At 38.4% G+C, this 14,666-nt stretch overlaps 1 protein-coding gene across 1 annotated transcript; it reads right to left on the bottom strand.

Annotated features, from left to right (window-relative positions):
• Nucleotides 1–815: 815 nt before the first annotated feature.
• On the bottom strand, nucleotides 816–14,217 carry LOC306856018 (serine/threonine-protein phosphatase PP1-gamma catalytic subunit B-like). Its single transcript, XM_079394977.1, has 7 exons — nucleotides 13,619–14,217; nucleotides 6,713–6,844; nucleotides 6,378–6,608; nucleotides 6,164–6,268; nucleotides 4,867–5,090; nucleotides 4,643–4,777; nucleotides 816–3,289 (listed from the first exon to the last, which is right to left on the bottom strand). Exons 1-7 carry the CDS (start codon nucleotides 13,671–13,673, stop codon nucleotides 3,176–3,178), a joined length of 996 nt encoding a protein of 331 aa, XP_079251103.1. The 5' UTR covers nucleotides 13,674–14,217; the 3' UTR covers nucleotides 816–3,175.
• Between the last annotated feature and the right edge of the window lie 449 nt (nucleotides 14,218–14,666).

Here is a 14,666-nt window from a genome sequence, read left to right as displayed (position 1 = left end):
AATAGCAGGCTGTTTGTTAGGCAAAATGCATGTTTGATGGGATTTTCTGATTATGCTCAGCAGATGTTTAAATATTAATTACTCTCACTGTGTTCTTTGTACTGTTTAAATGTAATATTTAAATATCGTTGTTCTGTTTGTTGCGTTGAACATTGTTAAGAAGCAGTAAGGACGAGTTTTAAATCTTTTTTGTGTTCTTTGAGTTCCAGTTTTCAGTTAAAATATTTAAGATTGGAAATCTTAAATACCCAAATTAGGAATTCTAATTATGTATGAATAAACTATAAAAACTTAATTTAAATGTCAAATAATCTTCCAAAACCTTTCCCATGGGTTTTCCAGGCCTGAAATGATGCTTCCATGTAGGTGATATTTTATCTAATCATTTTCAGCTGTGATTGATTTTAGTATTTTTTTGGCCCCGTTTCACAGACGGGACTTAGCTTAAGACAGGACTAGGCCTTAGTTAAATTAAGATATATAGCTTATATAAAAATGTCTTAGAAGAAAACTTTACAGGTGTGCATCTTGAGACAGAACAATAGCACTCACAAATTTTAAGATATGTCAGAGCAAGATATTTTCAGTTGAGACCGCTCAAACATGCATTTTAGTCTGGAACTAGCCTTAAATCTTGTCTGTGAAACCAGGCGATAATCTTTACACTATACCAGTTGAAACAAGATTTGTCATCTCTTCAATTCATCAAACATTGTTTACTGAAAGATACCCTACTCAATATTGGAACATCTTTCTTATAAAACATTAAAATACCCAGTTATTAAAAATATAGAATGAATATTGAAACAACCAGTACAAATACACTGTTTTATTTTTGTCTCCAGGAGCTGAGAAACAGGGTTTTTCCTTGGAAATCAAATTGCACTGTAAAAACAAAACAAAAAAAAATCCTTAAAACCATTTTCTGAAACCGCCAATTGGTTTGTTTCTCATTATGATAGAGTTGAAATAATGTACTATAGTGCATTAAGGAAAAACATCCCTGATTGCTTTATAAGAGAAAGAAGAAAATCACATCATCTAAATAGCCTGCTCTGTCAGTAAAACAAATAAAAGTACAATTGCATTAATAAACAACAACTCAACTACTAATAAAGTCTTAATCTCAGTGTTGCTGTAAAGCAAATATGATGTGCACAAATATAGCCTTGCTGAGGAGATCAGAGATAGAAAGGCCATCAACCAAATGAAGTACAATAACTTTTTGCTTTTTTTTTTTAATTGCACATATACTCAGTTCAAAATCCCCCCAAAACATACAAGATCTATTAGAAAAAAGTGATATTATATTATGGCGTTTATGATAGATTTAATCTATGATGGACTGACAATCAAATGCCAGATGACCAATGGCATAGATTTCTCATGTGTTGTTGCCACCATCATGTTCTGTATATGACAAGTAGTTCTGAAGCAAGAAAGCAATATAGGTATGTAGGAATGCAATCACTACACTTATTACTCTGATTTTTCAGTGCTAGTCTCCTATACTGACCAGAAATATGTCAACAGATAGACACACCTTGACCTGAAGACCTCAATTATGGGATGCCGTTCTGAGCATCTAAAGCATAGTTAACCCCCTCCTCCTCAAAACTAGGTCACCTTATAGAATAATAAATGTCAAAATTTTTTTAAAGATATTTAGTTATAAAAATTAAAGGATGACCTGCTTGATTTAAACCATTTTGGATATCACTACTGTGCCTTAAATGACAAAAATATTAATCTCAGAACATATAAAGCAGGGCACTACAGGAACTCAGTGTGTCTTCGAGCCAGCAGAGGACACTAGTGTATTGCTTTGCAGTATTCTTATACCTTACAAACAGATTAAAGTGTAAAAGTGAATCAGAGTTTTGTGAAATGCGCCATCTGCTGGCACCAGTGATTGCAGTTCGTATGGCAAGCAGAAGAACTCTTAAATCCTAATTACAGTAGCAACTCCTCTGAGATTTAAATGGTTCAAACTTTAAAACCTGCCTGGCAATTCAAAACACAGTTTGAAATGGAGGGAGGGGAATGAAAAGGACAACAGATCTCTAGAGGAAAGATAGACCAATAGGACAGATAAGAGTAATCATGGTTAAATAATTAAAAAGGTTAATGGAAAAGCATTACTGGAAGGCAAAGGGGAGGAGACCGAGTTGAGAGGAAGCACACAGATAGAAAGAGACAGCAAGCAAGTTGGAGACAAACAGAAAATGATTAGGTGCAATCTCAGTCCTTCTCAGCAAATGTCAACTTTGGTCAACCCTGAAAGACTACATTCAGTCCGATTCAGTCAAAATAGAGAACAGGACAGATTGACAACAGTAAACACCTGAGGAAGAGAGTCGTATCTTGGGAGAACTGGACACAGTAAGATAGATAGTACAGGATGTTTAAATAAAGTTCTCTTTATTGATAATTGTCTTTCAAAAAAAGACACTAAAAAACACATAGTAAGCAAAGAATTTCAAAGCTTTTGTTGTGATCCATCTACAAAAAAGTAAAAAGTTCCAACATGATTGTTTTAAATCACTGGATCTCTAAATGGAAATTATGCACCTGTGACAGTCTCTCTCTACCTCACGCTTTCTCTGCACATCCATTCTCCCTGCATGTGTGTGCGTGTGCGTGTGGTGTATACATGCATCACATTTCACTCAGACTGGCTCTCTATCTAATGCAAGATGTGCAAGTTCTGTTTGAAACAATGCAGACATAAACAGTGAGGGGGGGGCTTGACCCGCACCTCTCGACCCACCCCCTTGTGACCCCTCTGTCTGTCTCAATCTTTCCCAGAGCCTGGCTGGGCGTTTACACGGAGGCTTCGTCAAAGGCTCCCTGACAGAGAGACAGGTGGAGAGATGGGGGTGATGAGCGGTGAAGGGGGAGGGAAGGATGGGTGGAAAAACGAACACAAAGAGCGTAACAAACATAACCGACGCTCACACACGCAGTCTCATATATAAACACACATTTGTAAAGTTACATGAGGAAAAAAATAAAAAGAGAAAGAGAGAGAGAAAAGGTCTTCAACCCTGGGTACTGTTTTGCTTTACAGCCGTTTGGAGACGGAAAGAAAGAAGGGAGGTAGAGAAAGAGTGGGGTCAGAACAGGGAATTTCAGGAGAGAGGAGGTTGGGGGTGGAGGGGCCATCCAGCGGGGGTTATTTCTTGGCTTTTCCACCCTTGGCTGAATTTCGTGGAGGGGTGACTGGACGCCCTGAGCCCATTCCACCTCCTCCACTGTAGTACAGCTTCTTATCGGCTGGCTTAAGGATCTGAGAGAAACACAGAGGACGAGAGTAAGCAATGGCGCACAACAGCAAACACACTTCCAAATATAGACATGTCCGCCCACAGAGAGAGAGAGAGAGAGAGAGAGAGAGAGAGAGAGCACTTCAATACATGCTGTGAGCAATGCAGAAGCTCCATTTCAAAACCAACTGAGCTACTTACACAGGGACCATCCTAGCTGTCATAGAACCTCACAACTGACCATTTTAAAAACACATACGTAGGCAACAACTCTGTGCGGGAGACTTGACTAACAACTGATTTCAATACAGTTTAACATTAGCAAAACTGAGCTGCCTACATAGGAAGCTGCCTTCTAAGGACATTCAACATGAGGCACTTGACTCACAAATGACAGCAACATATGCTAATGTGAAACTGTTGAAAATGTTAAATTCAATAAGTTTAAACAAACAAATATTGGGCATTTTTTAAAACTCCGTAAACTTGATAAAATCGGATCATTTATAAATCAACTAATTTAAATATCGCAAAAGATGGTACCACTTTACTTAAAGCTTTGGGTGTAATGCATTATAAAGGTCTATTAAAGGGTATAAAATTATCTTGTCGTAAATAATTATAACCGAATTTAAATAACGGATTTAAGTGCTTTAATGCATTAACTGCGGTTACAATTATTTGTGAGATTCTACAATGCGTTATAAGGTGCATTACAAGGCATAATTAATGCACTAAAACTACTTTTAATGAACTATATATAAAAGGCATGTTAAGTGCGACCAAAACACATTTTTGCCCCCACTGATTTTACTGCAGTATATTATAGGGTTTCTTACACAGCAAGGTTTTTTTAACCATTGTTTGGCTAATTTTCACAGGCAAAATCCAATTTATTATTTTTGAAATGTATTCAAGGGAAATACCCAAATTATTTCCCCACACAGATTTCTCAACAGGTCCAAGTTGGTCTATAAAATTATAATTTAGAATTAAAAATGGAAAGTAAAGATTTTCCTGAAATTACAAAATTAAATTGATTAAAAACCTTTGACAATAGACAGCTTTTTTGCCTGTGATAAATTACTGCTCATTTAGAATGAGGTATCTTACTAGGCAGCCTGATTAAGGAGCCAAGCTTTTTTAGCTTTGTACTGAGTGTAAAAAGCATCTGTAGGCAGTGAACTAACTTTCTGAAACAGAACAGAGTCACTGTAGAGAACAATCTTCAAAAGATGATCTAATGCAAATCTACAGAGGAAGTTGGCCAGACCTATTACATGCAAGTATACTTGATGCATTTGCAGAGAAACTGGAAAGCCTTGTTATCAGGTAAAGGCAAAAGAGAGGGAGGAAAATGACAGCTCTTCTCTTACCTGGAAGGAACACATGAGTGTCTCATCCACACTCATCATGGCCCCGGCGTTATCAAACTCGCCACAGTAGTTAGGAGCGGAGAACAGGGTGACTAACTGTCTCTTTGCGAAGAACTCATAACCGTCCTCCACCACCTGCACAAGAAGATAACGCCACATTTTGAGTCTTTTAATGCTGCAATGCTTTATGTAAACATTCCTACCACCACAGAGCATAAACTAACCTGATGTGCCCTGCATATTAGGTCCATGTCATGTCTGTGAAGGAATTTGGCCACCACGTCTGCACCAAAGGTGAAGGACACGCCACGGTCATTCTCTCCCCAACCCAGCACGTCTTTGTCTGGGTCAGCCCAAAGCAGGTCACACAGCAGCCCCTGGTCAGGTACGTCCGTGGGCCGCATGACGCGCCGCACCTGCTCCATTGACTGCAGGTCTGGAGAGAGGCCTGGAGCAGAAAACAATTCATTATGTTTCACAGTGCACTTCTAGGGAGCAACTTAAAATTAATTTGCCAAGCAGCATCCAGACGCTGCGGGCCGCAAAACAGCACAAGAAATGGCACTAAATCTGTAAACAGTACATCATTACTAACAAGATTAAAAAAATTATGTAATAATGACGCAATCTTTCATAAGCATGAAGTGGTGAGAAACATAAATGTAGTGACTTAATGTTGTCTGCAGAGTTCCTAAAAAAAAAAAAACAACAACTTGCTTTTAAGTTTTAAAATGTATTATAATAAAGAAAAGATTACAAAAATTGAGTAAAAATATTTAATATAAAATAGTATTAATATTTCCTGCTGCAATACATGTCTGAAAATGAATTCTTGTGGTTCAATAAGCAAGACAAATGTTACATTTATGGGATTTATTAAAATAAGGTTGTTTTTTTTTTCAGACTAGTCCGACTGCATTTCCTGCATTGTTTTTGAGTGCAAATAGTAAAGGCAACTCAATTAAATAAAATTCAGACTGTACACTCAAAACTACAATACGATTTCTTCTGTTGTGGTTGTGGCAGACATGCATTGCAGGAAATGCTGGTTTTCTGTGCGGTTTCCACCACGCATGCATTCAAGACAAACAGTTCTAGTGAACACCTCACATTTAAGCTGCTCGAAGCAATAAAATTAACCTCAGCATCTTTAATATGATCAGTCCACATGGGCTTATTTTTTACAGCGGTCCATATTTACTGCATTTCATGCACCAAGCAGAGCAATTATTTAAGGATATGATGATTGTCACCAAAAAATAAATAAAAATCAATTACACTTCATTTCCAGAGTAAATTACTCCCACGTCTTCTGCAAAACCACACTGCAGTTCAAATGAAGTGTATACTAAACCCCAGTGAGTTTGTGCCAATCAAATCAACCAAACTTTATGGTCTCCCAGTGATATGGCTATGAACAGCTATATTTTAACTTCTCCAGGGAAATTGCAAAGTCAATAGAGGAGTTATGACAGAACATTAAAATTGCCATGGGGACAAAAGACCTCTGCCTGCACTTACCTCCATGGCAACAGAAGATCTTCTCGTCTACAATGGCAGCCACAGGTAAACAGTTGAAACAGTCTGTGAAAGTCTTCCACAGCTTAATGTTATACCGTCGCTTACCTGAAGAGATAGGGAACAACCAGCTTATTAGCATTCAAAACTATGAAATGTGTATATGGAAAGGTGACATTAGTGGTAATGTAGTTGTAAGAGATCAAATTCTACTCACACTCATCATAGAAGCCATATATACGGTTGATAGAGGCGCACTCATGGTTGCCACGCAGCAGGAAGAAGTTTTCAGGATATTTGACTTTGTAGGCCAACAGGAGGCAGATGGTCTCTAGAGACTGTTTCCCTCTGTCCACATAGTCCCCCAGGAATAAATAGTTGCTCTCAGGAGGAAAGCCGCCATACTCAAAGAGACGAAGAAGGTCATAGTACTGACCATGAACGTCACCTGCAGAGACAACAGAACAATTTTGTTTAATACAGGAAGCTCCAGAAACCTTTTTCTTCCAGGTTTCTATGAAGGTGGGAAGCCTGTAGGACAAACATACTCACCGCAGATCTTGAGCGGTGCTTCCAGCTCCAGCAGAATTGGCTGGCTGAGGAAAATTTCCCGAGATTTGAGACAGAGGCCACGGATTTCACTCTCAGTCAGCTGTACGTTCTTGCCTGGCCTGGAGCCTTTAACTGGAAAAGCACGAACAAACAGAAGGCACAATTGAGAAAAGCAGGAAATAAGCCAAACAAAAAAGCTAATGTGCCAGATTAGACCCAATAAGTACTTTAAAAACTAGGAGGAAGATCTGGAGGATGATAAACTCGACTCAAGAGGCTCTCTGAAATGATGGGATGTACAGACTAGTGACGCACAGACATCAGTGCACTTAAACTCCACATCACGTGTCTCTGCTCAAGTATGCACGCCAAAAGGCATTTACAGAATTTAGCAGGTTGTTAAAGCATTCCTTAGCATTTGTCAAATGCACACTAACACAACCGCCGCACATATGGCTTTTAACCACAACAATACAGTTTAAAGACCCCTCCTCGGAGTAATCTCTGACCAGTTTTGAAGATCATGTGCAATTGAACTTCAGATAGAATCAAATATTCATGACAAACAAAACCAAACATAGGTCAACAGATTCTGCACTTATCCTTGCAGTGTCTTAACAAAAAAATACAAGTTCAGTTCAAGTTCAAGTTTATTTGTATAGCCCTTTTCATGATACAAATCGTTGCAAAGCAGCTCTACAGGAAATTAAGTTTCCACAATATATTTATATATTGCAGAACCTTAATATTTAACTTATGGCAAAATTTGGTAATTCTGTATGTTGTCTGAGCATTGGGATCCTCTGAGGGGTTGGCATTATCTTTTCTCAGGTGTTCGGTCATCTCAGATCATTTAAGGGTTGGATCCAGACTGAATGTTACCAAGTGATGTTAATCCCATGGCAGAAACAGAAACAAATAGAGACATAATTAGCGTAGCTGCTGTTCCATCTAAGCAAAAATGATTTGTTCAACCCAAGCTAAATAATAATAATAATAATAATAATAATAATAATAATAATAATATACATTGGATCAGATATAACTGCAGTACAAGATTATAAGATGCATTATGTGAATGCTTGGCTAAAGAGATGTCTTTAATCTAGATTTAAACAGAGAAAGTGTGTCTGAACCCCGAACATTATCAGGAAGGCTATTCCAGAGTTTGGAAGCCAAATGTGAAAAAGCTCTACCTCCTTTAGTGGACTTTGCTATCCTAGGTACTACCAAAAGTCCAGAGTTTTGTAACCTTAGGGAGAGGGTTGGATTATAGCGTGGTAGAAGACAAGTTAGGTACGCAGGAGCTAAACCATTTAGGGCCTTATAGGCAAGTAATAATATTTTGTAAATGATACGGAACTTAATAGGTAGCCAGTGCAGAGACTGTAAAATTGGGCTAATATGATCATATTTTTTTGACCTGGTAAGAACTCTAGCCGCTGCATTTTGGACTATCTGTAGCTTGTTTATTGAAGATGCAGGACAACCACCTAGCAGTGCATTACAATAGTCCAGTCTAGAGGCCATGAATGCATGAACTAGCTTTTCTGCATCAGCAACGGGTAGCATGTTTCGAAGCTTGGCAATGTTTCTAAGATGGAAGAATTCCCATATTTTTTGTAACATGGGAAATATGATTTTCAAAGGACAAGTTGCTGTCTAATATAACAGATTTTTGACTTTAGAGGACGTAACAGTACATCGGTCTAGTTGCAAATTGTAATCCAAGAGATTCTGTGTACTATTTTTTGGTCCTATCAGTAATATCTCTGTTTTATCTGAATTTAATCGGAGGAAATTATTGGTCATCCAATCTTTAAATTTTTTTTTAGATAGTTGAGAAGTTTCATCTGGTCTTGTTGAGATATATAGTTGAGTATCATCAGCATAACAATGAAAACTAATCCTGTATTTTCTAATAATATTACCAAGGGGCAACATGTATATTGAAAATAGCAGAGGACCTAGGACAGATCCTTGTGGTACTCCATACTTTACTGGTGATAATTGAGATGACTCCCCATTTAAATGAACTAAGTGGTAGCGATCGGACAGGTAGGATCTAAACCATCTTAAAGCATGCCCTTGAATACCAGTATAGTTTTGTAATCGATTTATGAGTGTGTCATGGTCTATAGTGTCGAACGCAGCACTAAGATCAAGTAATACTAGCAATGAGATGCAGCGTTGGTCTGAAGCAAGCAAGTCATTTGTAATTTTAAGAGCTCCAAAGAGATTTGCTGCTCTGCTGTGACAGAAGGTTTGCAGGGTCTAAACAGACTGTCATCTCACACAACGCAGACCTGCGGTATTATTCAAACATGCCCTTTTAGACTGGCTGCATGACACGCTGTTCAGGGGGTTTAGCTGGCAGCAGCAGATGAAAGAAAGAGCGTAGGATGTATCTGGAGAGGAGAAATATTGCAGTCTCTTTGGACAGGGCTGTAAATGACGTCTCCGAGGTCACACTGGCCATGCATCAGAAGTGGAGTATCCGTGTATGGGATGTTGGGAAAGGAAAGATAAAAGACCCAGAGGCAGCCCCGCAGTTCAGTTGCTGGATTTTAAATATACATTTCACATGGCTGGCTTCAGGCAAGAATTATAGTACCGAGCGTATCCCGGTGACTCACATAATCAGGCAGTTATGCAAGGATTTCAGAGATGGCTTATTTGTGCACATTCACAAAATCGATCCAACCAGCCTACACCTCTAAATAAATGTTTAAAGCATGAGGTTTCACACAGATTAACCAAGGACACAAATAGTCGACACTGAAATTTTTTTTTATGACAAAACAATGCCCACTTCAAACAAACTGAACAACGCGACTGCCAAAATAGTTTCACGGTGCAGGACAAATGCTGGAAAACAAAACATGCTTCTTTGCATCCAGCCATCTCTACCAATTTAAATCAGCAGCACAGATGATGTCTCAATTAACGTGAAGGTCCACAGAGAGAAGCAGCTGGCTGACTCGATGTTCATCCACCCCGAATACACATTTGTGCAGCTGTTTAAAGACATTTACAGCACAATCAATCACAGTGAAAAATACATGTAATCAGTTTGTCATGTGTTAATAATTCTCAATATCAATGTTCAATGCCCAAGCAACAACTGGTATATTTTTAACATACTAATAGTATAGTAATGAACATCCAATTAAAAAGGTCAAATATTAATAAACATTGAGACTTAAATTATAGCAAATCACTATCCACCAAGGCACGAAATTATCAAATGATGCACTTGCCCATTCATGCATGTACACTACCATTCAAAAGTTTGGGGTCAGTTAGATTTTAAAGAAATTCACACTTTTATTCTGCAAGGATGCATTAAATTGGCCGAAAGCAATAGTATAGACATTAATAATGTTACAAAAACACACCCATTTCAAATAAATGCTGTTCTTTTGAACTTTCTGCTCATCAAAAATGAAAACTGTATCAAGGTTTCCACAAATTATATGAATTAAGCAAAACAGAAAACTCTTTTCAGCATTAAAAGCAAGAAATGTTTCTTGTGCAATAAATCAGTGCATTAGATTGAAGATCATGCGACACTGAAGACTGGAGTAATGATGCTGAAAATTTAGCTTTGCAATCACTGAAATAATACATTAAGATATTCAAATAAAAAAATACCTATTTAAATTGCAATGTTTATATTTTTACTGTATTTCATCAAATACAGCATTGGTGAGCATGAGTTTTTTTTCCTTTTCAAAAACATTTTTCAAAAACAACTGAATCAATCTGATACTTATCCTGCAGAAAGACTTGTTTTGTATTGTAAATGTAGATGGAAAGTATTGTTACTTTTCCTTTGCTTTAATGTACGTAGTGCTGAATTTAGTGTGTTTGAAATCCATACCGTGCTGCTTATTTGTAGATAAGCTCTCTATTTATCTTGCCTCGGGTTTATTATTTGTGCACACTGATGATAATGTATAATTGTTTGGTTGCCACTGCGCTGTCACGAACAGTATGTTTGCATCCAAGTCACCTGGGAAGCTACATTTCACTTTCTGCCTTGCCCTGTACAGGAAACACAAACCAATTTGACTTCCATACTGTAGAACAACCACTTCGCATTTTTGGTAACTGATTACTGAAGTAAAATACCACAGCTTTGTTTTAATAGAGGACTTTTTAACAAACAAATCAGATGACACACACCAGTCTAACAGTTAGGTGGGGTCACTTGAAAGAAGGCCTTTACGGTGATCTAAGGTCCTGGACAGTGACCGGAAACCCATCGGCTCAGTCAGTGAAAAGTGGGTATAAATAGGATCCTGCCGCTCGTCACTTTAAACCCAGATTAAGGCCGGCTAATGCCCTAACAGCACTTGCTCTAAAGTTAGTCACGGGGCCAATAAGCATCACAGAGCTTAGACCCAACACAAGGGAGGAGGTGGACCTATGACAAACAAGCAAATAAACCACTCAAACGATAACCAGTAGGTGTGCGAAGTTAGGTGTGCTAAATTCCATAAATAAGTATAAATAAAAGGTAGTGCAGGGAACAGTTCAACCGCCCACAAAAATGGGGGAGTACTTGGTTGATAAACAACCAAATAAACCTCTCAAAATGTAGCTAGTAGGTGTTACGTTTCTTATCAAAGAGAAAGCAGTGCAGAGAACACCAAAGGCAATCAATCACATTTATCTACAAGTGTGCATTTAGCGGTATCATGCTATGGGGAAATACATGAAATGCCATGCCAACAGTCCAGCGCTTAATCGGTTTGGCACGCACATGCTCGTCACACGGACATCCATGTGTTTTGCCTCAAACGCTTCAGGTTCTCAGAGGTGATACCCTTCACACTTAAATCCAATGAAGGCAATGAGATAGAGGGACAATCTGAGGAGAAGAAAACAACTTATTTATGTGACACCTCAACATAATGACAAACGATAACAGATGCTGGCGAACACAGCAACCAGCAAAAAAATAAAAAGGGAACGGTCTATGTTCAAAAGTTCCCACCATGCTACCTGTAATCAGTACAATTGATTTTCCGTTGGTTGGCCATGAGGCTTCAGGCACAACAGCGTGGCAGTACAGAACAGCATGAACTGAAAGGATCTAGACTTAAAAGCTGGAATCTCTAAACATTCCGCAGAACAAGTGTTAGGATCTGGATTAAAAAAAACAAAGGTACTCCCTGTCAGAAGAGGCACCGCTGTGTTCATTAAAAGTGGGGATTAAGTTATGTAACTTCTTGTAATTATTTCCAACCTACAGGCACAGTAACCCATGTACACAAGAAATCTTTGGTAAATAGGACATCACTCAGATTCTCAGAAAATCAGTTTTCTTTGTAGGTCTTTGTGCCTATATTTAAATAGTGTGTGTGTTTTTCTTTCCCTTTTCTCACATATGAAAAAATACTGGCAAAAAGACATTCAGATTCTTGCCAAGTAAACAAAGTCCAAATTCTGTTCAGCAACTCAAATGACCCACGAGCATTAGACCTCACATCACATCAGGCCCACACAGAACTTGTAAATACATGTCATTTTGTGAAATGGATTAAAGTATGATCAAATCTTTTAAACTGAACCAAAAATATTTATTAAGATAATACACAAGAGGTAGAGAGTTGTATAAATTTTATGAATGATAAATTCTGTGGAAACTACAGTGCCGTGTGGGCCTGCTTATGACCTTACGCACAACTTCCTTTGCTACAGAAAGGGCTGAAAAGATGGTACATAATTTGGAAGGCCTAAAGCATTCATGTTATGCAACACACATGCTTGATGCGATTCAGATATTTGATCAACTGCTTGCTTAGGTTTATTAAGTCCATCTGTGCTAAGCTTCGCAATGTTTACCCTCAGTAGGCATCAGTAAACATCAAGTACAGAAGACACATGCAAAAGGCTTATGAGGCTACATACTTTTTACCAAACTGTCTCTGCAAATAGTATACTTCCACTTAGTAAAAAATCAACTTCGAATTGTAAATCATATTACAGAAAAAAAAGTATCTTCTTGAAGAACATTACAGTGATGAAAGGGCTTTCAAAACGATGAAACTCTGTGGCACCATCGAACATGATATTACTCTGTAAATTAGCCTGGATAGACCATGTCTACAGGACTACGCAATTAAATCCGCAATTAAGTCCCTAAACAGGCAATAAAACCAAACCCAATAATCATCATCTACCATAAAACAAGCAGGACTCTCGGGAAATCCTATCTAAGGGCTAAAGCATTTACAGAGTAACTGCAAATCACTAAATGTTTATTTTATGCACAGAAAATTTAAATGTTTAAATCCAGACTCTCCTCAGCAACACTGAAAATAATCACGTCTTGTGATTATTTCCCATGTTTTGAGGGCCTCTATTGTGAAGATCACTTGGTACTGCACCTCCACTAACTAAATCCTCATTAGTCAGAGTAATCCTATTGCTGCCGATTTTAATTAGACACAGGACTTCCCCAGCTAAAATGGAAGGTATCCAAACTGGACAGAGACAGAAATGTATATCACTTAAAGCACATCAGTAGTCACTGAATGAAATACTGGCCGAGTTTCCGCTCACATCGGCTCATAACCTTAAAATAATGAAAATATGAAAAAAAGAGAGCATGTAATTCTCAGCTATATCGATTTTTGGAATAATATCTATGAGATTCTGGCTATAAAACTCCCGGGCAGAGTTTTAGTAAATTAGTGTAGACTGGTTGGCTAGCAACTGCTAACGTTAGCTAATAAGCTCCACTTCCCCCGGCTTTATCTCAGGACACAAATATGCTTACAATTATTCTGTAATACCACACATATGCAATACAAACACATATATACAAGTATTTGTTCTTACGTATTTCGTTTCAGAACAAGTTAATAATCAAAAGATGTGCAAAGAGGTTCTCACCTTCCAGGAGGCGCTGTATTATGGAGTCAATGTTTAATTTGTCCGGCTCCGCCATTTTAGTGGATTTTTGTCGGGTTTATTCAAACAGGTCGAGTCTGCCGTTTTCTGCTATCTTGGTGATTGGTCAAAAATTAAGGCCCCAATCCGAATAAGCAAAGCGTAGAAAAGATATCGTTATGGAAATGTGGATTTACTGGCTATATTTCCTTTGTCGTTTGGTTGATCGCTAGCTGCTAACGCCGTTAGCCTGATGGCGCTAGCTATCACCTACCCGTATTTAAACACCAGGAAACGGTTAATATGATACAAAAACTCCCAGATATACCCCTTCGAATCTTATTTTGATTCTCTTTATGCCCCACGAGCATTAAAGATATTCGAACCGTCCCTATTTTCCGTCTCCTCACAACCCTCTTTCTCTCATCGTCTACGGAACTTTAAAAAAAGACCGTGTTGTTGAAGAGCGAAATCAACGGAGGTTGACAGGGCCCGCCTCCGCTTGTAAATGCAGGGAGATGATTGGCTTACATCTCACATTTGAACTGAGGTTGTGGTCGCTGATTGGCTAGTGTTCACTCACATCTCCTTTCCAGAGCTCCGCCCCCGAGTTGTAAAGTAATGACGTCAATGAGGTGAAAAAAGGAGACGGGATGTTCACGTACTATGACATTGCTGGCGCTTATAATGCACTTTAGGTTTAGGGACTGTAGCATTATGATAAATAATAGCTCAAGGCCACATTATTATATCGAGGCGCTCACGTTGTCATTAACATTAACCGTTTGATGACAGGTTTGTTCATATTTTCCCTACCTACAGTATAATTTTCTAACACACCGGCGCCCTCTATAGACGGTACTGGACACCGCAGCTCCTGTTCTTGAGCGTTTCCCGTTTGCAAGCAACACTGCTATTCCAAAAACACACAAATGCGCGATATTACTGTAAAGTTAAACCAATTAAGACTGGTAATTTTCAGTCTATGTTTCATTTGGGTGATAAAGCTTTGACGTTAAACCAGGCAAATGCCCACTAGTACTGAAATTCT

The sequence above is a fragment of the Barbus barbus genome (genome assembly GCF_936440315.1).
Source record: "Barbus barbus genome assembly, chromosome: 3".
In the NCBI taxonomy this organism is placed as follows: domain Eukaryota; kingdom Metazoa; phylum Chordata; class Actinopteri; order Cypriniformes; family Cyprinidae; genus Barbus; species Barbus barbus.
This window is presented reverse-complemented; position numbering and strand designations above follow the sequence as displayed.

What these genes read in the sequence shown, in the direction of transcription:
- LOC306856018 (XM_079394977.1), bottom strand. Translation starts at nt 13,673, where the DNA reads ATGGCGGAGCCGGACAAATTAAACATTGACTCCATAATACAGCGCCTC. An exon ending in AGCACCGCTCAAGATCTGCG is followed by an intron (nt 6,609 to 6,712) that starts GTGAGTATGTTT and finishes TTGTCTCTGCAG; the next exon opens with GTGACGTTCATGGTCAGTAC. An exon ending in GATCTTCTGTTGCCATGGAG is followed by an intron (nt 5,091 to 6,163) that starts GTAAGTGCAGGC and finishes TTTCTGCTCCAG; the next exon opens with GCCTCTCTCCAGACCTGCAG.